The 26,689-nt window shown below is 42.5% G+C and overlaps 1 protein-coding gene across 7 annotated transcripts in view; it reads left to right on the top strand.

Annotated features, from left to right (window-relative positions):
* Positions 1-26,689, top strand: part of LTBP1 (latent transforming growth factor beta binding protein 1) — a 737,653-nt gene that overhangs the window by 43,373 nt on the left and 667,591 nt on the right. For all 7 annotated transcript variants that reach the window (XM_029593891.1, XM_029593888.1, XM_029593890.1 and 4 more), the window contains exon 3: positions 13,459-13,756. In XM_029593891.1, the coding sequence (XP_029449751.1) occupies positions 13,459-13,756 (298 nt within the window). The remainder of the gene's footprint in view (positions 1-13,458; positions 13,757-26,689) is intronic.

Here is a 26,689-nt window from a genome sequence, read left to right as displayed (position 1 = left end):
TTAGCCTGATGATCTCTTCAAAATGCCGCTGCTCTCCGTACCTGAATGGGCAAAATGAGTGTACCGAGAGAGAACACGGTGTGTCAGAAAAGCCCAACCTAAGAAACAAAAACAATGCAAATTGTGTGCTACTTTATTGGTTGAGAAGCTGAGACGAGGTGGTCGTTTATATGCGCTACAGCACCGTGCAAACAGAAGTCTTTTGTTATCCCCCCAATATGGGATTGATTTCCCGAGGTGAAAAGGCTCTGTTGTGTCTGTGTCTTTAAAAAGACCCAGTTTTGTTTTATTATTTAATATCTTTGACAGAATACGAGTTAATGCTTTTTCCCCCCCCTCAGATGGTAAAGAGAAGTTCAGTTCTTTCTGCTGCCCCTTTTTAAAGGATATCGACTTACTCTGAAATGAGAAGAAAAGAGACAACTTGGGAAGTTCTGGGATGCATGTTTTTCCTTTTGCTTTACAGATTCAGCTAGTGATGGTGTTGCTTGCAGAGTATTTCTAGGAATATTTTGTTTTCTGCAGAGCTTACCACTGACATAAGTTCAAATTAAGGGCCCCTAAGCAACAGTTTCAGAAATGGCTCCCAGACTATTGCAGAAGATCTGGGAGAGGCAGCAGTTGGCTTCATTCTTCCTTGGGCACTCTGCTACTCTGCAGGGATGGGTTGGGCAAAATTTTCACCACTGCTTTCGTTTCTCATTTCGTTTCAATTAGTGCACTCTAATTTTCAGTGTGCAATAAAATGGAATGGATGTCATGGTGCCTCTGTGTTGCTCCACGGGGAGACAGTGTCTTGAGTGATGTGTGCAGTTCTGGTTGCCCCATCTGAGGAAGGATATAGTTGCACTGGAGAACGTGCAGAGAAGGGCGACCAAAATAAGGGGCATGGAACAGCTGCCCTATGATGAAAAATAAAAGGTTAGGGCTGTTCAGTTTGGAGAAGAGGTGACTGAGGGGCGGATATGATAGTAGTCTACAAAATCATGAAAGGACTTGAACAAGTTAATGTAAATCTGTTATTAACTCTCGTAGATAATAGGAGGACCAGGGGGCACTCCATGAAGTTAGCAAGTAGCTCATTTAAAACAAACCAAAGAAAATTCTTTTTCACTCAGGGGCGGATTTTAAATGCCCTGCGCGCGCCGGCGCGCCTATTTTGCAAAGGCCGCCGGCGCGCGTCCCGGGGCTCTGCGCACGTAAGTCCCGGGGTTTTTTAAAAGGAGCGGGAGGGGGCGTGTTGGGGGCGTGGCCAAATGATGCAGTGTTTCGGGGGCGTGACGCAGCGTTTTGGGGGCGGCGATGCGGGCGTGGTTTCGGCCCGGGGGCATGGCCGCAGCCTCCAGACCAGCCCCCGGGACCGGAACACGGAGCGGGGCAGCCGGCCGACGCGTGCACATTTACGTCTGCTTTTCGTAGGCATAAATCGTGGAATAAAGGTAAAGGGGGGTTAGATAGGGCCGGGGGGTGGGTGGGTAAGGGAGGGGAAGGTGGGGGGAGGGCGAAGGAAAGTTCCCTTCGAGGCCGCTTCGAAATCGGAGCGGCCTCGGCGGGAACAGGCAGTGCGCGCTGGGCTCGGCGCGTGCAGGTTGCACAAATGTGCACCCCCTTGCGTGCGCCAACCCCGGATTTTATAATATACGCGCGGCTACGCACGTATCTTATAAAATCCAGCGTACTTTTGTTTGCGCCTGGTGTGCAAACAAAAGTATGCGATCGCGCAATTTTTTAAAATCTACCCTTCAGTGTATAGTTAAGCTCTGGAAGTCATTGCCAGAGGATGTGGTTACAGCTGTTAGTGTAACTGGGTTTAAGAAAAGTTTGGATAAGTTCCTAGAGGAAAAATCCATAAACTGCTATTAATTAATAAGCAATAGTAGCTTGTGATTTTTTAATGCTTGGGTACTTGCCAGGTACTTGTGACTTGGATTGGCCTTCTGGAAACAGGATACTGGGCTTGATGGACCCTTGGTCTGACCCAATATGACATAACTTATGTTCTTATGTTCTTAAAATGCAATGACACAAAGCAACACTAAAAAAACCATATTAAAACAAAAGAAAAAGGTTTGCTGGACACCCCTACTGCTCACATAACCACAAAGGAAGATGTGATGAATAGGGCCATATGTTTACAAGACGACCTATGTTCTATTTAGTACTTTAATGACTCCTCATTGAGGGGGAGAGATGAAGATGAACAATAAGGATGATCAACCAGATAATCATGAAGATGAGCTCCCATTTGTTGGTTCAAATGAAGACACTTATTTGGATGACAGGCGACAATTCCACCAATGAAAATTCATGAGGCCCAAGAGAGTTTAACATCCAAGGAGCTCTCTCCAGAGAGAAAGCATTAAATGTTCCTGAGTAGACTGAAATAGCCCATTAATGTGTGTTATTTTCATTCCTGATGAGTAGTGGAATACTAACTATTATAATTCTGAAAAAATGTGTTAAAAAAAAAAAAGGCCAGTTTACAAGTTTATATTGACTATTAGATATTCTTTTCAATCTAAGGGGCCGATGCTATACAATGCGCTCAGCTGAGCGCACTGTATAACCCGCATGTGCATGAGGCTATTACTCATTCACTGCAATGTAAAACAATAAATGTGCGTCTCAGATACATTATGATTTTTCAGCACCCGCTTTCCGCATTTTTTTATAGCATCGGCCCCTTTGTCTTAAACTAAAGGTTATTACATTTTGTAAAATGTATTTATTTTATTTATGTTCTGCCTTTTTTAGACAATTCAAAAGGGATTGGGGCAGATTTTCAAAGGGGTACACGTGTACCTCACCCTGCGCGCGCCCCTTGGGCAGGCGTAACTTTTCCAACAAAGGTGGGGGGGGTTTAGATAGGGCTCGGGGAGGGTGGGTTAGGTAGGGGAAGGGAGGTGAAGGTGCGGGGGGATGGAGGGAACGGAGGCAGGTTGCACGGCTCGGCGCGCGCAGGTTGCCGATTTTGCGCAGCCTTGCACGCGCCGACCCCGGATTTTAAAAGATACGCGCAGCTACGTGCGTATCTATTAAAATCCGGCGTACTTTTGTTTGCGCGGGCGTAGTTTTTAAAAATCTACCCCATTACGTTTAGGTGCTGTAGGCATTTCTCTGTCCCTAGAGGGGGCGGAGTTTTTGTAAAAGTGGGCTGGCTTCGCGAAGCCATATCGCACAGTTTTAATGCCGAAAATAACTACACCTTTATCTTTGGCGTTAAGCTGTGCAATATGCCCATAATGCAAATTTCAATTTTTTTGCAAATTGTGTTTTTTGGGCATTTTTAGGCTGGGGAGGATTGGAGAAGGGCCCTGAGAGGGGAGGGGGGAGAGAGAGAGAGAGCCTCTGTGGGTGGCAGCATAGTAAGCAGCTATTTATGCTACTATAGGAGGTCCACCTAGTAACTCGAGGTGAGGTTTAGGTAGTAGTGTAGGGGTTGCCCAGGTAGAGTCCATCAAGCTAGGTTGAGAGAACATTGTACAAATCTCATCTTTGTACGAGTGTCCTTACTCCAAATCTTCACAAGAGAGCACTGTTCTGTTCGTACGTCTCATTCTGCATGTCAAAGTGGCCCCTAACCCCTACACTACTACCTAAACCTCACCTGGAGTTACTAGGTGGGCCTCCTATAGAGATATAAATAACTAACTACTAGAAAGGCCTTATAGTCTCTCTCTCTCTCTCATGCAGTATAACAAATGTGGTTTGTTTTTTTTTTGGTTGGTGCAATAAAGCATATAGTTTTTCCTTAAATGTATTGGGGCGAGGAACAATTAAATTCATAAACCACTTTAACAAATTAAGCACTTGTATAAATGTGTGCTGAGGCACACTTAAAACTTTAAGAGCTGGAGTTTGCATTTAGTAAGAGCTGCAGTGGACCTGGAGTTGGAGTTTGCATTTTGGTAAATAAAGGAACAGACATGAAATGTGAAGATAGTAAAAGCTGGAGCAGAAATGGAGTTAAACCAGGACTGCAGACCTTGAGCTGGTGCTAGGTCACTGGTTCCCAGCCCTGGCTGGGGGGGGGGGGGGGTTCCCAGGACAGGGTTGGTAACCACTGAGTTAGGTAGATGGCAGGCTGGAAAAGGAACTAGACGTGAGCTGGAACTGCAGGTCAAGAACAGAGTCAGAAATCAGGTCACAAGCCTTGGCCTACTATTTATAAAGAACTCAACCTCCATCAAAAGGCTTTTCAGTTGTTTGACTGTTTTAAGACTAATAGAATACGAGTGACAGTTGCCAAGAGAATTCTGCCAAATTGGTTAGCGGACTGTAGCACACACTTTCATGCACTAGCTGATCTTCAAATTGCAGACTCCGTCAAGGCTCATCAAGTGAGATTTGGCAACTTCAGTGGCTCACTGGCCAACTCCCTCAACTGAAAACATTTGAAAAGATGCGACTTGGTCGCCTGTGTACACCTTCGCATCCCATTACTGTATGGACAGCATGTTGAGCGATGACAGTAATTTTGGGCAAACAGTTTTGCACAGTTTGTTCACCCAGTAGTCCACTTTCTAATGGTGGTGCCCAGATGGTTCTTCAGTAAGTGCTCCATTATACAACCCTGTGATTTGTTTTGAAGGGATGGGTCACGCAAGGGCCTCTTGCGGGGTTCTGCCATGCCTGGAAGGAACCCCTATACCAGTCAGGGCTATCTGGGGCTCCACAAGGGCTGGGCTTGTTGCCTCTTTCCCAATTTTTTATATTTCTGCCTTAATTCTTCTGAACACCCTGCTAAGGGATGGGGATGGGTATACTGCTTTTGGCAGTGTTCCTCCTTAGTTACCTGAGGGTTCCTTCCCTTACCCTCTCTGTAGATATTTATAGCATGGCCTGGAGTTGAGTCGTTCTTTCTCTCACCTGCTTGTGTTCACCCAAGGATCTTCTCCTGACCTTGGGGGTCTAACTGTAATTACACTCCATTTTCAAGCAAACCGGGGCTGCCACTTGTTCTCCCCTGTTCTCCCTAGCTTTAAGTGTTGCTCAAATAGGGTAACATGTTTCAGGATTCCACAAATAGCTATCCAATTAAACACACATTCTATCGGAATTTGCCTCTAGTGATAGGAGAGAGATTTAATCAATCAAAAGAATTCATCTAGTACTGGAAACACATGCTGCTAGTCAAACTCCTAATGGTCGCTTTATTCTTGGGTTAATCTGTGTAAGCCACCTCTTTTGAGTTGTCATTTCTGTACTGTTTTTTTTGGGGGGGGGGGGCGGGAGAGCATATCTATTGTACAGCTGAAACCGCTTTCCCCAGATGAAGCCTGGAACGAAGCACTTGCCAACCACTGACTGCCCTATCCTTTTGTGCGGGATTTCACTTTATTACAGCTGGGTTGGGACAAATATACAACAAATAGTGTTGTGTATGCAGCACCAGATATTTAGAATCAAGCTCAGAAGTGCCTGGTGTTCTCTTCAGGACCCAGACAGCCACTCTCAAAGTAGACCAGTGCTGCCCTTTTGGTGAGGAGCACTAAAGTTTGTCCCAAACTGTCAGGCCTGCTTTTCTTAAGGATAAAACAGTGCAGACCATCTTTAATACTTCACAGTGCCTCCTTTAATAATCGCCTGGTTACTTCTGTTGGGGCTGGCTGGCTGGGCTTACTACAATTGCTTTCTAGCTTAGCAGTTTTACATTTACAATTTTTACATATATACACCACAACTCTCTATAAATCCTAAACTTGCTCAAAAGGTAGTTGAACTGGCCGCATATTATTGTTGTCCTCTCAGCTGTGCTCCTCCCCATGTATTACTGCTGCCCTCTCGTTTGTGCTCCCCTCTCTCAACAATCAACTCCATACAAGCTTTGCGTTCTTTCTGCCAAGTCCAGTTTCTCCCCCACTTAGTAAGTCTGAAATATGCTAGGGCTACCACTGCTATTTTATTTCTTGGATGTCTTGCTCTGGTGTGCCCGCTGCCGCGGGTGAGTGTGCTGTGTCTGCCATTTTTCCTCTGCCCAGCTTTCAGCTTGTCTCTATCGTTACGCTGTACTTTCATGGTTCTGTCTCCTGCAAAACATTAATTGTTCTCCTTTTTCTCGCCTGGTTACTTTTACACCTCCAGGACTGTCGCTGCAGGCGACATGCATTCAGAGTATTGCTGAGAAAGTTGATTCATTTGGGAGTGGGGTCCTGGACAGAGGAGAAAAAAAATGTCTTCTCCCTTAGACTACATCATGTGCCTAATCGCTTTTCTGTTTTTTATATGTTTTATTATGTATGTAAATAGTTAACTTGCCAAGTACTTGGCATTGCATGTTGTATAAATGTCTAAAATAAATAAGTAAAAATCATATTTCTGTTTCTTTCTAATCAGGCAAGTGTGTCCAGCGAATTAGGACAGTTCCTATATATTTTGGCCGCATTATCTTGATATCTGATTACATCTCTTGACCCTTGATCTTCTCTCTCACCATATAAATAGTACAGAACAGTTGCCTAATACTGATACTTCTATCAGTAATGCTGATTTTTTATTTTTTTTTTGCATTTTCTTCTTTACCACTACGTTTGATTATCTGATATCAAGCATTTTATTGTTTGGTCTGGGAATGATTGATCATTCTTTGATTTATGCAAAGAATGGGGCCAATGCAATACAGCGCGCTCAGCCGAGTTAAATAGGCGCTAATCCACCCCCTAATGCAATAGGGGGAGTAGCGCCTATTTAACATGCGTCCGCGGAGTGAATGTGATAGTGCTTGTTACATGCAAATGCATGTGAATGAGGCTATTACTCATTCACTCCGCATTAAAAAAAAAAAAGTGTGCGTCTCAGACGCACATTTAGCTCTCAGGTATTAATGTCTGCCTTTTCAGTGCCCGCTTTCCGCGTTTTTTTTTTTTTTTTTATAGCATTGGCCCCAATGCAGCACTGCAAATGTTTGGAATTTCTTTGATAAACCTCCTGTTGACTGTTTGGTTCCAGAGCTTATGGAATAGTGTGCCATGCAGATACTCACAGATAAAGGGGTCATTTTCTATCCATCGCACGCGAAAAGGGACTTTTCTCACGCAATAGCTAGATAGAGGCTGAGTCGGGGCGGCGTCTGGATCGGAAGAGGAGGAGTCAGGGGGGCGGACGTGGCAGAAACATCATTGGTGGCGATAAGGTAAGACCCATTATCGCCGCCAGTAGTGCGCCCAATAGCGCCATCTTTCATGGTTGCGCTATTGGATGCAAAAGCCGACAGCGATAACACAGCGGTGGTGCGATTGCTGCCGGCTTTCGCAGGACCAGCCCCTGCCCCCCGTTACTGCGGGATTCAATGAGCTCTGTGATATTAGAAAATCCAGGCCAAAGTTAGAGAAAAATAGCCAGATGTCAAACACATTTGGAGGTCTTTTTCAGATTGAGTTAAAAAAAAAACCAAAAAAAACCCAAAAAACAAACAGTGCCTGGTTTTTAGCTCCTAACTAACATGTATTTTTCTTTTTTGTTATTTTATAATAATTTTTTTAAAGCATTTTCTTTCTGTTTCTGAGAGTAAGGTACTCATTTTGAAGGCTAGCAGCAAACTTCTTTGTTTTTCAAGTCCTCGTGTTTTAGTCTAAATGGTAAGAAGATGATTAGCATTGAAGGAGTGTGGTAGAATATATATTGTTTGAATGGTGAAAAGGCAAATGCATTTTGGACCTGCAGATTGAAAGGAAAACTCCTTCAAATATTTAGTTCACAATGTCTTTGCCAGAGACTAAAGTAGGAATAGTTTGTTTTTTTTTTTTTTACACCTTGAAAAGCTGTGACTTTAAAATGCTATCTGACCAAAAAGCATTTCTACTATTTAAGAAAAAAAAAAGGTGCTTATCCGCTCTAAAGGAGAAAGCGGACAGGTGGTGTACAAACGCGTAGTTGAAAGAATCTGTGCGCATGACCAGCACTGTAATATATAATGCTTTTTTTTTTTTAATGTAAGATTGAGGCTCTCACAATAGTAGGGATCTCACTTAAATGTGGGCCTCTTTTCTGGTGATGGATGTATGCAGAGGAGGAGGCGCAGACTTTCAGAGGAGCTGGCTGACTGAGCAGGTGGCCTCAGTGCACCACTTCAAAGGAGGATTAATTACGGTGCCTGGTGGTCTTTGGAGTCTGGGAACAAATCTCTCGGGAGCAGGTTGAGAAGACCTGGTTGAGTGGCACAGGGTTTGTTTTACCTGCCTTGTATGTGTTTTTTAGCATCATTCTCCCCACTTCAGGCAGACCTAAGGTGAGATAATGTTTCCTTTCCGCTTAGAGCTGGGACACAGGGATACACGTCAAGTTTTTATTAGTTCACTAATCTAGAAAAGTTTGGAAGAAGAAGGCAGGTAAATGCTTTAGATTTATCATGCAGAATTTCTAAACTGTTTATCTTGAAATCAAGACTTTAATTATGAAAAAGGAAGGTGGGAGGTTGGCTCGCTGCCAGGGAAATAAATACCATCTTTGTGTCTTTCTTACCAAACTGTTTCTTAGGGTCAGTCCCACTAAAGAGAGAATTGGAACAGAAATGCACTTCAAAGCTTAAAGCACTGGGCCATGCAAAACAGAAGTTAGGATAGAAGAAAAGAGAGACTTAAAAACATGAAAAGGACAAAGAGGAGGAAAGCAGAAGCGAGTGAGAAATTTATAGATGCAGAAATGTTGGGAAAACTTTGAATCCTTTTCTCTTACTTCACATTTGCGATAGAATTTTTATTCATTTCTATAGCAGATTCTTCTTCTGTAACACTCACTGCTGTGCAGAAACTTGAGCAAGCAGTAGTTTGTGCTGCTCTATCATAAAGAGGCATTGTCCGATCATGGCCAAGCCAAGTTACTGCTAGGTAAACTGAGGTATAGATAGATAAAGGTACTTACAACATTGTTCTTCCCTTTGGAAGCTTAAATGCCGGCCAGAATCCAAAAGTGTGCTGCCAAGCCATTCGCTCCGGAGATGACTGTCTGTCTGTATGTTGCGATCCATGTTTTTATGAAAGTTGATATAGACCACCCTCAGACTATAAACAGATGACAGGGCTTTTTTTTTTTTTTTTTAAAAGCACGATAACCATAACTAATGATACACAGACTGAAGTTGGAAGTAATACCATCCTAAAATATGCAAAGTTTACTAGGATTATAAGTAGAGCTGGATTCTGTTCTCAGTAATGCTCAAAATTCTTGAACCTTTGAAACGTTGTCTTTCACTTTTATAAGACGATAGAGTTTCTGAAACTTGACGTAACGTGTGTTTGTATGCGCGTATGTCTGTGTTGGTGTGGGGCAGATGGAGCAGAGAGAAGTTTTTCTCTCAACAGAGTGCTCTTTCTATCAAAAGCATTAAGAAAACGTATGACAGGAAGGTGGCAGGGGGCTGGCTTTCTGGTAGGCGAGCTGCTTTTCATGTGAGGGCCATTTTCATGCTCTGTGCTAAAGCTTGCAGGTACTGTTTCACTGGGCTGTGCTCAGCCAGTCAACTGCCGCCGCAAAATAAGCACTGGCTTGTAGAACAGCGAGTACAGTTAAAGACCCCCTGCAGGGTTTCACTCATCAGCTTGGTGTTAACATCTGAGCTGCGACCCTTGACCTATGATATCATTTTGTCTTGAAGCTCTTAAGTTTCATTCCATCTTTCCAGGCTCTTTGAAATCAAGTCACTGCCAAGTAAAAGATTTCGGTAATAAGCATGCTGAGGCTTATTGGACTGATAAAGCACCACAGCGGAGGGTATTATAGCTGCTTTAAACTAGATTTCTGTTGATGATATAAAAAAAAAGTTACTGAGCAGCAGGATCTTTTGTCATCTTTAATGTCTTCAGATAGAAGCAATAAGTTGAAAACCAAATTCATCACCACATCATTAGAGAGGCCAAAAAAATAAATCTTGGATACTGATTGAAAACCCTGTCCATAGTCTAGGTATTACTTGTTGGGAGAGGGGTTATCTTGGTTGCGCTTTGAGTATTAATTTAATTGGAGGTGTAGTTTATGATTCTTTTGAATCACAATCCATTTGATCTTTACCAATAGGAAATATACAGATTATAGCTAGAGGTTTGGATGAAGTTTCTGGCCCATGTCTTAATATTCATTTAAATTACAATCTATCATTTGCCAATGAGTTTGGTTAGGTTTACATCTTATAGCCGCATTATTCTTAAATATGCGTTTGTCTGATGGGTTATGGGACACCCCACCATGTCTCTTCCTCGTCAGCTGGCAGCCCAGAGAACTCTGCTAGTTCCTCTCTTCCTCCTTGTCTTTGACTGATCCTTGGACATTTGGGTCTTTACTCATGGTAAATGCTTCCTGCTCTGAAGCTGCCATCACCCTCCTGTTCTCAATGACTTTTGTATGGGAGCAAGAAGTTGTAGATATTAAGATGTGAAACCAGGGTTGGACACGCCAGATGGAGTAGAAAAGATGACAGGTAATCTGAGGAGGCCTGAGAAATAGTCACAGTTTGTCAGCTAAGTTCTAATGTGAAAAAATATATACCGTAGTTATACATTTGAGGTACAAAATCCAAGAGAGCGTTAGATGATTGAGGAGAGAGGTAGGTACTTAACTGCACCTAATAGAAGAGAGAACTTCATGGGGTTGATTATTGGACTGCTAGCTGACTGGCTAACAAGTACATTTTAACTGGGATACGTGTGTAAATTTTGGGGTTTACGCGCGTGGCCGGGCCTTGCAAGTACAATGCGCATTTTACAATGGGCCTGGCCATGCGCTTAAACCCCGGAAAAGGCCAGGGAACGGGGTCTGGGCAGGCTGGAAAAGCGCCATTCAACGCTGTCCTGGGGAAACGCATACCGGCAGCTGGCCACACGGACATTACTTCTGCTCCAGAGGAGCAGTAAGTACTAAAACAAAAAATTTGAGGCTAGTTAGGTTAGGTTTAGGGGGCGGGGAAGAGAGAGGAAGAAGTTGGAAGGTTAGGTAGTGGGATAGGGAAGTTCCCTCACAGTGTGCCCCTTAATTGGACCTGGGGGAGACCTGATTGCGTCGCCATGCATATTTAGTGAAAATCCCCCCCCCCCCCCCCCCGTGAACTGCCTGCACATGTGTGAGGCCATCGGATTTTATAACATGCGCACATGTCATAAAATTGTCGCGTCCATGTGTGTGCGCCGGGAACCGTACGCGTATGGTCGCACGCGTGCTGCTTTTAAAGTCGACCCCAAGTTAGCCATATAAACTTATTCTGGTTAACGTAGCTGGGATATTCAGCAGTGCAGCCGTTCTGCTGAATATACCTAGATAAATTTAAGTTAGCCACATAAGTCTATCCTGCTAACCTTGCTATTGAGCGTTAAGTGTGAATATTGCCACTTATCTTGCTAACTTAGTTCCTTCTTGTTATGCTCCCGTCCCTCCCACCATTTAGCTGGCTAAATAACTACTTAGTCTGGTAAGCAGTTATCCTGCTAAGTGGCAGCTGCAAAATAGGTCTAGGTATTCAGACATCGCTGCTTAGCTGGCTAAGTCCCTACTTATCTGGCTAAATGGTATTGAATATCAACCTCTCTGTTTTGTGTTTGACAAATATAAACAATATGGCAAGGTGGTGGCTAAAACCAGAGGAATGGTAGTTTACATTTAGGGTCATTCATCAAGATGCATTATGGAGTTTGGGTATAGCAGAACGCATGCTATCACACGGTTTTAATGCTGGAAATAACTGCACCTTTTTTTTTTGGCGTTAAGCTGTGCGATATGACTGAAACGTTCATAATGCAATTTGCGATACATTTTTCAAATTGCATTTCGGCCATTTCTGTGTTTGGGAGGGGAGTGGGAAGAGGGGAGAAGGGAGAGGGATTGGACTGGAATAGAGGTAGAGAGCCTTTTGGGAGGCTTTCACAGTATGCAACTATTTATATCTCTATAGGAGGGGCAGCCAATAGCTGAAGGTGAGGTGGTGGTGTAGAGTTTTAGGGGCCAGTTCATCTTTGTGAGACTTTCCTCACTCCAAATGATGTCATATCTTCACTGAGGTGTACTGTGTTGTTTGTATGTCTCCGTATGCATGAAAAACTGGCCCCTAAAACCCTAAACCTTCAGCTAGTAGCTGCCCCTCTGCGGGGTAAGGTAACTCTAAAAAAAAAAATAAAAAAAAAATTACCCTAAACATGCCCCTTTTCCTTATCTCATGCATTAGACCTGTGATATTACAGCATTTTCATGAATCTAGGGCAGTGGTTCCCAACCCTGTTCTGGGGACCCACCAGCCAGTCGGGTTTTCAGGATATGCACAATGAATATGCATGAGAGAAAATGTGCATGTTTTGGAAGCAGTGCATGCAAATGTATGCAAATCTATCATGCATATTCATTGTGGATATCCTGAAAAGCTGGCCTGCTTGTGGCGCTCAGACTGGAGTTCACCATCCCTGGCATAGTCCAACCCAAAGGGGTTTACAGAGCATGGAAATAGCAATACATCATTAAAAAATATATAACATACAATAAACAACAATATAAATCATAAAATAATACATCGGAAGTAGAAAAGCATAAAAAAATACAATAAGAATTAATAGATTGTAGGAACAGTGATGGGTATTGCTGGTTCATTGCGTCCATGGGGCTGTTGTAGAAGATGAGTAGGATTCTTTGGCAGAGAAATGATGCAGTTCTGAATGGGGACTAGTCCATTCACGATTGGTGAACTTGACCAATCAGGAAGAGAACTCAATGAATAAATGAATATGTAAGTGCTGATACCTGTCAGCTGTACCAGCATTTTAATATTTATCCTGCAGGAAGAGATCAGAGCTGCTTCTACATTCACTGGGATACAGTCTAATTTTGGGGGTTTGGGGAGGCAGGTGGGGATTGTCACTCCTTTTTAAGAAGTGGAAGGGGGAGCCACTGCAACCACCTTTATTTTTTAATCTTATTGGGTTGGGGGAGAGAGAGGGATAGATTTAGGCTATTGGGGCCCAAGACATTTTTTCCTTTTTTCAAATTTTCAGCAAGCCGGGTAATTTTAGCTTAATATATATTCAGTTGAAGATAAAGTCCACTGAATATTCGACTAAAGTTACCGCTTGGCAGTTATTTGGGTAACTTTGCTCAGATAACTGCCCTACTGAATATGAACCTTTGGTTTTTGACAGGAAATTATGTTTAGAATTATCTGACTAACCAAAGCAGCATACAGTGTAAAGTACAGCCCTTGCTTAACTTGTTCTCACAAATGTATTTGAAACCAGTGCCAAAACAGTTTTAAGTACATTTTGAAAATAATTGAAGACATTTGCATTGTAGTGCTAAAACGGTTGCAAACTCATTTGGTGAAGAAGTTAATGGAGAGCTTTACTATTTGAATTTTATGCTGGTCCTCACACACGGGCATCATCAAAATATCCTTGGATGGTCCCGCATCACTAGTCATGCTTGTGTGAAGCAGGGCTGCCTGTGCAAACTGTGCTGTATGCATCTCTGATCCTGTTTGGTTTTCTCCTTTAGCTAACTGTGTACCACTGTGCCAAAATGGAGGGATGTGCCTGCGACCACAGCTCTGTATATGTAAGCCTGGGACCAGAGGCAAAGCTTGTGAGGAATCCCCTGTTCCAGGTACCACTTCCAAATCCGTATCCGGGGGCCAGGGCACTGGAGCTTCATCTTGGCCCATCCCTCTGCAAGGTGCCCAGAAGACTATAGCCCAGAAGGTACAGATCCCATCCAAGGTCAACGCAGGGGGCCAGATGACACTGACATTGAAACAGAATCCACCTGTAGTCATATCCCAGCAGATAAAGCCACAGTAAGTGCCTTTGGAAGTTTTTCTTCTCCCTCACTCCCCTTTTATCAGTTTATGGTCCTATGTTAATGGTCTGTTATAGTGTTTTATTGTACCCTGCCAAGGACTATGGATTGTGTGGACTATAAATGTTTTAAATAGTGTGTTTGTTTATTTTTTTAAATTTCTCTCCGTTGCATGTAACCTCTGGGGTTGTTATATGCAACAGTACAGTAATGATATAACATTATTTATCTGATCTTTTAAATTCTTATTTGCCAAATATCTAGGGAGTTTCAGTGCCTTGTAAAAGCCTTCACAACCTTGTACTTTTTTCACACACAAGCTGTTTAAAAATTACAAATCAAAATGCATAAAATTTAGGAATTTTTCACTGATCTACCCAACATACTTTAAACTTACATTGTGAAAGAATAATTATAGAAATTTTCTAAAAATAATTAAGAATTAAAAAAACCCCCAAAAGTCTTGATTGCATAAGTCTTCACACCCCTGATTCAGTTCTTGGTGTAAGCCCCTTTGCAGCAATAACAGCCAACAGTTGTTTAGGATAAGGGTCTACCGTAGTGAGATGGTGCCGTTTTTGCCTATTCTTCTTGGCGGACGATCTCAAGCTCTTTAAAGTTAGCTGAGGATCCTCTGTGGGTGGCAGTCTTCATGCCTTGACACTGATTTTCTTTTGGATTCAGGTCCGGGCTTTGACTAGGCCATTCACGGACATTCACTTTCTTCTTGTTGAGCTATTTCGTTGTTGCTTTTGTTTTGTGCTTAGGAGTATTGTCCTTCTTAAAGATGTGTCTTCTCAACAGTCCCAGGGCTATGATAGACTGGATCTGTCTCTTCTTCGCTCTTCACAAGCCTCCATTTCCCTGCTGCTGCAAGCATCCCTGCAAGACAATGCTGCCACTCCCATGCTTTACTGTAGGCATGGTATTAGGATGACGTGCATTATTATTATTGCATTAGGATGAAGACGCCAGACATATCACTTAGCATTGAGACCAAAACGTTCCACTTTGGTTTCATCAAACCACAAAACCTTCTTCCATATGCATGCAGTGTCCCCTAAGTACTTCTTCAGCAGTGGCTTCCTTCTTGCCACCCCTCCCGCACAGGCCATGTTAGTGGAGTCATCTTGAGATTGTTGAGCAGTCACCATTTTCCCCGTTCTCAGTCAGAGACCTCTGTAGTTCCTTTAAAGTAATCTTAGACCTCGTAGTGACCTTTCACAGCAGTTTCCTTAACCCATGGTTACTGACTTTCGGGGGAGGGCGGTCTTATTGCGGCAGTGTCTTGCCGATGCCAAACTATTTCCATGTTACAGTGATGGACCTGACAGTACCTCAAAGAATATTCAAATACATTGAAAGTTTGTTATAGCCTTTCCCCACTCTGTACCGTTTGAATGTTATCTTGGAATTCTTTTTCTTCAACATACTTTGACTTTTGCTTCAAATTTTCTTGATTCAATAGAAACAACTTGATTCTTCACTCAATAAGAATTTGAATCAGCTCAACTACTGTGACTGTTATAGATGGGCTCCATTTAACTTTTTATCGGCCTTGTTAAAACTGTTTTTTTAAAACACCAGAGCTAATTTGTTTGCTGTGACAATGGGTGTGAAGATTTATGCAATCAAAACTTTATTTATTGTTTACAGCATTAGTTACCTTTGTAATATTTCTAAAATTTGTTTTTTCACAATGAAAGCATATACTGTATAGGTAAGTGAAACAAACTCCTATTTTAATTCATTTTGATTTGACCGGAGCAAACCCTGCCCCCCCTCCCCCCCCAGCAGGTGATGTCTGCTGCCTGCCGGCTGGACCATTTAATTGGTGTCTGGAAGGTTTCAACCAGACTGCATTGTGCACTTTTCTGAGTGGTGGGGCCATCCTGCCATGGAGCTTTGCCCGAGTTTGGGCTGTTCTTATTATCTTTTTGCTGCTGCTGTTTCTGCTGTCACGTCCTGCAAGAGCTTCTCACTGGAGCAAGCTCTGACCCCAGCAGGTCAGGTGATATCTATTGTTGGCTGGCCCTTTGTGCATTTCTTCATGTGAACTGAGTTTGGGTAATCAGTTCTTTTATGGCCTTATGATCTATTTGTTGTAAAATTTCCCTTCCTCCCCTACCCTCAAGAGAGCTGTTGTCCCCGTGCCTCTGAGTTTTGCTATGACCAGTATTGTTAGGCCTACCTCCTTTTATACTGTATGATGGTGATTACGATGATGATATTTGAATGATACCGTTGTTTATAATTTGGATGTAGGACTGAGTGCTTCCTTTTGCTCTGTGTACCTTACTAGACCTAAGACTGTGTTGGACTCTGGATGATAATGTGGCAGCTTTCTTTCAACATGTCTTAAGCTTGTTGTTAGGTGTTTGGGGGAATCCTTTTAATAAATGGCCAAGGCAAGAATGATGTTTTTCCTACCAGTCGGGTTTAATCTTTCAGATGGCCCAGAGTATTGGTTAGCCCTGTTGTTTTTCCATCTGTGAGACCAGAACCAGTTTCTAGTGCTCCAATGCCTATAAAGGTGAGCTTTATTAATGCTTGTTCTGTCAAAAATAAGAAAGCAATGCTTCATGATATAATATTAAAGCATTATTTTAATATTCTTTTGAATAACAGTCCTTGTTAGCTGACATAGATATTCTAATTTTGAACAGGTTATGCCCTGTTGGGCATCTATAAAACACCTCAGGCTAGATGAGGGATAGTGGGGTGGTCATTGTGATAAAGGCTTTTTTTTGTGTTCTATCATGTTTTTCCTGTTATGTAAGATCCTGTGAGGGTCTTGTATTTTGCTCTGGTTTAATGGCGCTCTCTCTCTCATCTGTCTACCTGGCACAGAGAATTGCTCTAGCTGAGAATTTTATCTCATTCTAGCTTATTACTAAGAACTTGATATTTCTGAATGTGTTCAGTTTTCATTTTGAAGAGCTTCTAAATAGTGCTGTTGAACATTTTTTGATACATATGAGTTCTATAGATGTGTCACTAACATTACTTTCCCAACCCGCTCAGTAGGACATGCTGTTGACTTGTTGGCTTTGCCCAATGAGCAGGCTATATGGGGTTTCCTCAAAGAGTTATCCTTAATCCCCATTTCCTGGTCTGATTACGTGCTTATAAAATGTTCTGTTATGCTCCCTTTAGCTGGTCAAGGAAAAACTAGTTCTGTTCCTAAAGTTAGAGCTGTGCAAAGACCTGTTAATCTAATGATTTTTAAAAGTCACTGGGAGTAAGACAATAGCCCAGGTGCTACTTAGGCGAGAAAATGTTGCAGCTAGGGTAGGTATTTATTATTCATTTGAATTTCAAGTCTTGAACCTAATGACGCCCTCTAAATTGGTCAAAATGCACAAATATCCTAACAGTGCAACCTGACTTCCATCAAATTGTCTGGAATTGAAGTATAAAATAAAACAATTGGTGTAAGTCATATAATGAGATGGTAAAACCTAAGCTTCGTGTTGGAATGCAGTTATATAGCGCAACTTTTTATAAAGCTAAAAAGCAGTTTTTTTTGTTACTAAACTCATTGCTTTCCTAAACCATCCTCTGTTTGAGCCCTTTGCCCTTCATTTTGGAGCTTTGGGGCATTCTTGCCACTCTGGGTGGTCACATGATGCTTTAGGATATCTGTGCCACTCTTGCACTTGCTTTGACCCTCTATCTCTGCCTTGGGGGTTCTCCTCATTCACGGTGTCACAAACTCTTTATGCTGCACTTTGTGCCGCTTTGCCCTTTTTCGTTCAGCCTTTGGGGTTCATGCTTCTGCAGGTGCTCTTCACCCCTCTTTTGCAGCCTTGTGATGTTCTGACCGCGCCTGATGCTGCTTAGCTTCTCTTATGGTGCCTTGAACACTTGCCACTGCCGGTACTGTTTTGACCATTGTGACTCTTCATGTTACTTTGGTGCCATGTTGGCAGTCTTGATCAGTTGGCATGTCCTCACCCTTTTGTTGATGTGTATCTACCGGTTTCATTAGAAATGGTTAGGAAATCCCAATTTGGAAATCCAAAATAGCCTGCATTGCGTCCTTCATTGACCAGAATGGTAAACAAATGAACAAATACAATTAAAAAACACAATTTTTTTTTTGATTGAAATAAACCTAATGAATGACTGTGACCTACGAAACAAATGACAAACTGAAATGAATTTTTGACTCTGCACAAACCTAGCATGTAATACCTTGCAGTGTGCCTGCCTAAATATTGCAGTGAATGGTGGAGCATGCATGTGCACCCTGTAGAACGTCAACTAACAAACACCATACAGAGCGCTAAGCATATAGCGTTTGTGTTTGTATGTGCGAGTACTGTATATGATTAGTAACATAGTAATGATGGCAGTAAAACACCAAATGGTCCATCCAGTCTCCCAACAAGTTTCTTATGATAGCAACTGCTACTCTGCGTAGGTCTCCCCCATGTTCCTGTTAAGGGTAATAACATCTGTTCCATGCAGGTTACGGGTAGTAATATTAACAATTAAAACCAGGCAACTGTCAAACAGATAAAAAAAAAAAATTACTGCTAGCAACGTTTTGCTATCTTGATAATTCAGGCAATGCTGCTGGATCTTGCTTTTGGACTAGAAGCAGTCCTGCGCTTTTTCCCTAATGTCTGTATATCGGTACCTTGGACCATAAAAGTCAGGGCCCAGCACTGGCTGTCGTCTGAATCCAATTCCCCTTTTTTTCACTAAGCAACACAGACAACATAGATATAGACGCTATGTTGTCTGTGTTTCTTGAAGTAGATAAGAGGGATTGTCTAGTACTGATAATACATTAATAGCTGTGCTGGGTTTTTGAAAACAGCTTGCCCGAGAGATCCTTCTGCTACTGGCTCAAATGTCCGTCCCCCTTGCTGATGGTCACTAATCATAACTACAGACTTCCTGTAGCCGTTTAAATCAGGGCATCGGGCCACCATGAAGCAGCTCGTGCCCCTTAGTTTGTCCCTTTGGTGGCAAGAGTGGTGACCCAGCTAGAAGATCAAATACATTTTGAAGAGTTGCTAGCTGGTTTTGTATGACGGGACTAAAGATGGCTAATACCTGTATTCCATGTGTGGTAGAGAATAGATCTGGAGTTGGATGTTTAGCCAATTTAAAAATTCAGAGGTGTGTTAAATAGATTTTTAGTTCTTATAAAAAGAACTAAAATGGTGTTAGGAGCTGAAGATAGTAGAAGTATTAGTAAATGCACATTCTGTTAAAAAGAAAACTTTGGTATTACATGACTTAATTTTGGATCAGAAGACTGACATGACTTTAGTTATTGAGACTTGTTTAATAAATAAGGGTGGGCAGACTTTTCTCAGTTATGCCCAGAGGGGTATCTGGTAGAGTTAGTACATTGGATAGATGAATCTATCTCGTGCAATAGGAAGAGGGGGCGTGTTTTATGATAATAGCGCACATTGCGATAAATAGGCTATCTTAGCGTCTTGCATAAGTATTACCACAAAATGCATTCGCTTTTTCGCACTTTGCGGTAATACCACAATTATTGCATTTCGTACCTGCAACCACTGGAGGGGGGGGGGGAGAGACTGACTATAAGGCCCTTCTAGAAGTTAGCTATTTATATCTCTATAGGAGGCCCACCTAATAACTTGAGATGAGGTTTAGGTAGTAGTGTAGGGGTTAGGGGCCACTTTGACATGCAGAGTGAGACGTACGAACAGAACAGTGCACTCTTGTGAAGATTTGATGTCCTTCGGAGTGAGGAAACTCCAGTTACTAGGTGGACCTCCTATAGTAGCATAATTAGCTGCTTACTATGGTGCCACTGCCAGAGTCTCTCTCTCTCTCCCCTACCATTTCTGTGGAATGGATGCTAAAAACTCTACACTGGCTATCTGTTAAAGAATGGACTCAGTTTAAAATGCAATGTTTGGCTTTTAAAGTGTTGAATGGTGAAAGATCGCATTATCTCAGAGATTGGTTAGTATGGTATCAACTGGGTTGACAGTTTCCTTCTAGTTAAGGGAAGTTACTCACAGTTTCCTCAATTAAAAGTGTTCGGGAAGTGAAAATAAGAGCTTCCTGGTGATGCTGTCTTTGGAATCAGCTTCTCAATGATCCTTGGCACGAGGCAGATTATATAGCCTTTCATATGAAGTTAAAAACATGGCTTTTTCAGGAAATAAAGAGAGTAGTTGGTGGTATGGTGTCTAATAAAGATCTAAGTAAGTGATCTGACAAGAAAATTTGTATTGTATTTTAATGCATTTTATTTTATGTATTTTTTCTGTAATGTTAATTTGTTGTTTCTTTTTTTTGTAAACTACCTTGATAGTTCACTGAAACTAAAGGCAATATATAATGTTACTATGTATTTTTTGTCTACCTGTTACATGTAAACCGATGTGATGTTTCTTCGAATGTCGGTATAAAAAAAACCTTCAAATAAATAAATATATAAGAATTAAAAAAATAAGTATATGTGTGTGTATATGTGTATATATATATATATATATATATATATATATATTATAGTCTATTGTATTGTACAATGTTTTCTTTTAAGATTTAGTAGTGTTTGATTCTTTAATATCTTTGGATTGACATATTACATTGAGATATTTATATAGTTAGCAGTCAAAGTATTAGATATTCAGAATACTGCAGAAGCGAGGAGTTGAAATAATAGGACATAGCCAGATCTGGAAACTGGGAATTGTGGCTGGTGGTGCTGTCTACAGAAACAGTACAGAGGTGTGTAACTAGAGTTTTCCAGTGACCAATTTCTAATCCCATCTCAGCTGCTATTATTGAGTGACCTCAAGCAAATCATTTGACCTCATATCTTCAGTCTATCTTTTACTTCCTGTCTTTTTTTTTTCTCTCTCTCTCCCTTTATCAAAAATGCTTTTCTTTCACGGGCAAGAAAGTTTCAGTCATTATGTAGTATGCCCTTTGCATTTTGTATGGCTTTTTAAATAAGGTAATACAATTTTTACTGTTTTCAAACTGCCCTCCCCACCCTCCAAAAAAAAAAAAAAAAAAGGCTGAATGAGCAACTTAAGGTTCTCTAACAGGCCAAGGAGGTGGGAGGGGGTGACTTCTTAGACATAACCCCTGAGGCTCTTCTCCAATACCAGTACAGCTTGAAATCATGACCTCTGCAACACCCTCGAGCCTTGCCCTTAGACAGAGGATGCTGACCTAAGTTTTCCATGCCGCAGCATGCAGCCTGATGAGCGAACTACAGATGTTTTGTTTTTCTTCACCCATCAAGATCCCCCAGATGAGCCAGATTTTCAGAAGAACTTTGTACGTGTCAGTTAAATACATTCACATGCCTGAATGCTGTTTATACCTGAATATTCCTGATCAGTTGTTTCAAAGATGTGAACTATTGGGGACCCTAGGCTACAGCGAAATGCTCGTCACAATGAAGCAGTGATGAAGAATCGTGCACCTGTTTCGGTCTATTTCTATATTGCTCTCTGCAGAGCCATGTGGGGGTCTGAAATTCTGTTACAGTGCTTTCCTTCTGAAGAGGCTAATTGTCGAGAAATGTTCCAAAGAACCCATTTTTTTTTCTAATAATTGCTTGAGGTCATCCTTTTATACATTTTCATAAACCTGCATCCAAAACTCTGTACATGATGAAAGCCGGTCTTGCTGTGCACTGCAGGGTGGGGGATTGAATTTTCACAGTGCTCAAGAAAAAGGCTGATTAGCAACAACTTCCATAACCAGACGACTTCTTGAAACATTTTCAAACCCACAAATATATTTGATGATACTCAATATTCCCTCCTCTTCGCTTCATTCCCACCTGTTGTAAATTTTCTCAGTCATGGCCGTGCTCTCTCGGCTCAAAACCTTTTGCTTGATTTTCCGTCTGTCTGTCTTGATTAGACTGTGAGCTTCCAGGAACAGGGAAGCTGCATACGTCTAATGTGTACTTTTACAAATCGTGATGATGATGACAACGCTAGTAGAACTTTTTGAAAGGAATTTCTGGTTTCTACACTATAGAACCGACGAGTATTGAAATCTTGTTGGACAAGCATTACCTAAGGAGCTTATAGCATTCAGCAATAACGTTCTGTTCAGTCCTAGGTCCAGAAAGGATGACATTGCTCTGGGGAGTCTTTAAGCAGCAGACTGGTTAGTAGCTCTGCTATTGTGCATTAGGCTGCCTCTCTGAAACAGAATGTGGTTGTCCCATAGTATTGCAGATCACAGTATGCATATTCTCATAAACTGAAGAGGCTATTGGTGGAAGAGTTGGTCAATACCAGCATTTTATTTTTTTTGCCATTAGGTGGCAACCTTTAGGTTTTTTTTTGTTACGCCTCGGAGTATATTTTCATGGCATAGACTATCCGAATTTTAAACAGGTAGGTGGATTCAGGGGCACGGGGTGACTGCTGAAGTTGGTGGTGGACCAGAAAATTTGCTGTTGCTATGTGAGTGAATAATAATAAAAAAAAAAAATACACACACACACAATTATACTTACTATTTAGTACATTACAGCCCAACATGAAAAAAAATATATTCAAATTCTGATGTCCCCTCAGCAAAAAGACTCCCTCCACTGCTAAACATTTTCATCCAAATTTTAAAAGGCCCGTGCGCGTAAAAATCAGTTACGTGTGTGGCCAGGACACATTTGAGAACGGGCCCGGCCCTGCACGTAATCCCTGGCACCTGCACAAATGCCGGGCCTGTTGAGAGGGGAGGGAGGCGGGCCTGGACAGCGCCATTTGACACTGTCCCGGGGACGTGTGCACCGGCAGCCGGCCGCCGGGTAAGGAGAGCAGCAGGAGTAGCGATGGAGAGCATGATGTGAGGAGGAGCCACTGAGGTAGCCAAACTGCGACGTCATCCATCCACGGCCTGACTGTGCTCTTTGTATCTAGGCTTTTTCATGGCCCCGATGCCATTTGCAGCTCATTTTTCCTTTTTTTGTTTTAAAATCACAGCTGCGCTGATTGAAGGCACTCACTGCTACTACCTCCCATCAGTTATTCTAGCCTCGTCGCTGCTCACCTCTTTCTGTTCCACACAGTGCTGCATCCAGGCATAGCGGGAAGGCAGGGAATGCTGGGGTGGCCTGATAGTTCTTTCTTTGCGGGCCCCCTCCTCTATTCTTCATTCCGACGCCTGTCTGTTTCACGGCTCTAGTCGCCACTGCTACCCTGCTTCACCCGGCTGGAAACACTGAGGACATCGTGCTGTCGCTTCTCTCCTGATGCGGCCTCATGCTGTCAAGGGCTTAGTCCCCTTCATCGGGCCTGCTCCTTGCTCCCACGACGCTCTCTTCTTCTTCGCGGCATTCAGGCTCCTCACAGTACCGGGCTCTTTCTCCTCTGTGCATTTTTCCTGCTCAGTCATTTTATTTTTTATTAACTCTGGGTACCCCTTTTACACGGGCCTTCTTTGCTGCCACGGGGATGGGCTCCTGTGGCAGCCTTGTATCACAGATCATCTTTGTGGCTATAGGGGCTGGCGTTTTGGTTGATGGTGCAGGGCACACTCCTTTTGAAAGATGGTGGTGCCTGTGTACCACTGTACACTATGGACCTTTCGCCCATGGGTGGATTTAGTCAATTACATCACTGCTTGACAGCACTGTTCTTCCCATACCTTCAATAAGTATTCCCTAATGCTTCATGCTGAATTCTGACTCTCCTTTGTGTGACATTTTTGTAACACAAAGAAATATCTGATTGTGTGTACTGTTAATATCATTTTTTCTAGTGTTTTTATCCCTGCCAAAACTGGAAATCCTTCTGTTCCAACTGTTAAGTGAATCCTTTTTTTTTTTTTTAATTTACCTGTACAGAGATCAGGATAAAGCTGAGAATATCATGCCACCTCTCTATCAATCCATGGTGCAAATGAACCTTGAGTATTGTGTGCAGTTCTGGTTGCCGCATCTCTATAAAGATATAGCAAAACTAGAAAAAAAAATACATTGAAGGAATCTGCTGGCTACTTGTTACTCAAATTGGTCACTATCAGACAAAATGCTAGGCTAAGGGCCGGATTTTAAGAGGTACGCATGGGCGTACATTTGTGCGTGCAACCTGGCACACAACCGATTTTATAACATGCGCACGCCGAGCCATGCAGCCTTCCTCTGTTCCCTCAGAGGCCGCTCCAAAATCAGAGCGGCCTCAGAGGGAACTTTCCTTCCCCCCCCCCCCCCCCCCCCCCCCCCCCCCCCACCTTCCCCTACCTAACCCGCCCTACCTAAATCACCCCCACCTTTATTTTATAAGTTGTGCCTGCCTCCGGGCAGGTGTAGGTTGCACACACTGGCCGTAATTCCATTATCAGAGGGACTTCAGCCCTGCCGAGCACATCAGCTCACTACTGCCACCTCTGTTGTTTCTACTTCCAGTCTAATAAAGAACTATCTGTGTTTGTCTCAATACTCCAGCATAGCCGGTGGTCCCTCTCAGGATCTCCACTTGAGGGCGCTGTCATCTGCCATCGGCCCAGGGATTCACTATTTTTACTAAGTGTTACTCCTTACACTAATAGTGGTATCATCATCTGCCACTCTGTGGGAGCCAACCCACATCAGACCATATCCGATAGCTAACTTCCCGTGAGGATCATACAGGTTGGCTCCTCTTTCTATTGGAACAAAGCATAACACGTTGCCTACTCTTCCCTTCTGGGGGAGCAGAGCACTAACAGATTGCTAACCTCTCCGCCTACAGGAGCCAAGCCTATCAGATTGTCAACTCCTCCCCTCGGGAGGAGCAGATAGATACCAGATCGCTCCCTCCGCCCTCCTGGCGGGGTGAGCGCTAACAATGCTACTACAGTAGTTTTAATTAATGTTCTTCCTCCAATGACTGACAAATTAGATTGCATTACGATCAATATTGCTAGGCGACCCTGTCACTGTTATCCCTTGCACCGGGTCCTGCATTCCACTGAGGACTGGATTTAAAGTAGCCTCCTTTCGCTTGTTTGTTCCAGCATCAGATGCTCCATGAAGCAGTTATTTATTGGCATCTGGGAACTTTACCTCCCTAGCATGTCCTGATGAGACATTTACCCAATCAGTCTTGTAATAATTAAAATCTCCCATTATTATTATGATGCCAATTTTATTTTTCTTTCTAATTTTTGTTAGTATTTCACAGTCTGTTTTTACCTCCCAGCTAGGTGAATGGTAGCTTCTCCTAGGACAAGCAGGATGGTAGTCCTCACATGTGGGTGACATCATCCAATGGAGACCGGCACAGAAAACTTTTGTCAGTTTCTAGAAGCTTTGACCAGCACACTGAGCATAGCCAGCATGCCACTGTCCATGCGAGGTCCCCCTTCAGTCTCTTCTTTTCCGTGGTGCAGTTCCCTCGCAGTTTGTGAAGCTCCACTCTTTTTCTTATTTTCTCAGAAGTATCAAAAATATCATATTTTTCCCGTTTTTTCCATCGTCGATGGTGCCTCCTCTGCGTGGTAGGTTAAATGTGTCTTAAATTAATTTCAGCATAAACCAAATGCAAAGAATTCCATGGACACCCTATAACAAAAACAAGGCAGTGCTGTTCTTTGATACCTTTCACAGTACAGGGTGATTGCTTTCCCAAGATTGTTCAATCTGTGGTTCCATGGATGGTTGATGAGACCAATCCAGGGTCAATAGGCTGCTGCAATTCGGGCACATTTCCAAGAGGGATTGATGCGATATGCTGTTTCTGCTGCTTCCTGTTTTGTTTTATATTTTCTGTTGCCATCAGTGTTTTGAATTCCTGAAATTCTTGTAGTGGACTCTTCCCCTCCATATGGGGATATTCAATAGGCATAAAATTCCTCCTACATTTGAGTGGCAGCATCAAGAGTAAAGACATGCATATCAATTGTGTAGCATGAGGGCTTCATTCCTGGAAATGGTTTCGAGCTATTCATTGACTCCAATTGAGTTGGTTTATGAATTAGTTCTTAAAGGCAAAATCAACTCCATGAAACCAATATTTTTCTTCCTGTTTACCCTTTCAGAAAATGATATAGCTACTTCCTTATTCCTTGAGCTGTCTTTCTCCTACTTATCAGGTCTCTCTCAGGACAGTGATGTCAATGCTACAATGCCAGCGTTCTCAGGCCATAACTGTAGCTCAGCAAATTGGGTGTTCAACATTACGATTGTCCACAAAGTTCATGACATACCTAGACCCAAAAATGATATTCAGGGCAATTTTTGAAAAGCCATTTACTTGGGTAAATAGCTATTTATTGTGATAAAAGGCTTTTTGATAATTTCCCACCCCGTTGTCACCGTGATGGATTTAGGGTTTTGCCACACGCAGCTACTGTTCATGATGTTGCCAACCTTCCAGTAGGGTCAGACAGCAGGGATAAGGTGGTCTAAGAAACAATTCCCCCCCCCCCCAGCTTCTGAGGCAGCTTAGGGATAGATTATGTGGCAAAAATAAGAACATTGGCAAACAATTCATTTTTTATAATACATTTAAAAAAAATTGTCATTTTCCAAGCTTGCTTGTGCCTATATAATTTTTTTTTTTAATGGATGAGGAAAAAGATATCAAGCATCAACTGAGAGGAGATTCTCAGGGGTGGGAAGAGGGGATAAGGGGTGTGTGTGTATGTGTGTGTGTGTGTGTGTGTGGGGGGGGGGGGGTTGATGATCAGGGACAGGGAGGAAAAGAAAGGAGAACCAGGACTGGGGAAGGAGGTGGTGAGTTTCTGGGGATAGGTGAGAGGAAGGGTGAGAAAAAAAGAGACCTGAGGAGAGAGGACCAGATATGGGGAAGATGGAAAAGATTTTGGAAGGAGGGATATGATGTAAACTGCTTAGCATGGGTTTGTACAATATAAGCAGAATATAAAACTTAAATATTTCATCTGGAATAAAGAGAGGGAGGGAGGTTCTAAGATCAAGGGAAGAGAACAGAGGAAGGGCTGGGTGTGGATTCCA

Source organism: Rhinatrema bivittatum, chromosome 3, assembly GCF_901001135.1.
Source record: "Rhinatrema bivittatum chromosome 3, aRhiBiv1.1, whole genome shotgun sequence".
In the NCBI taxonomy this organism is placed as follows: Eukaryota; Metazoa; Chordata; class Amphibia; order Gymnophiona; family Rhinatrematidae; genus Rhinatrema; species Rhinatrema bivittatum.
This window is presented reverse-complemented; position numbering and strand designations above follow the sequence as displayed.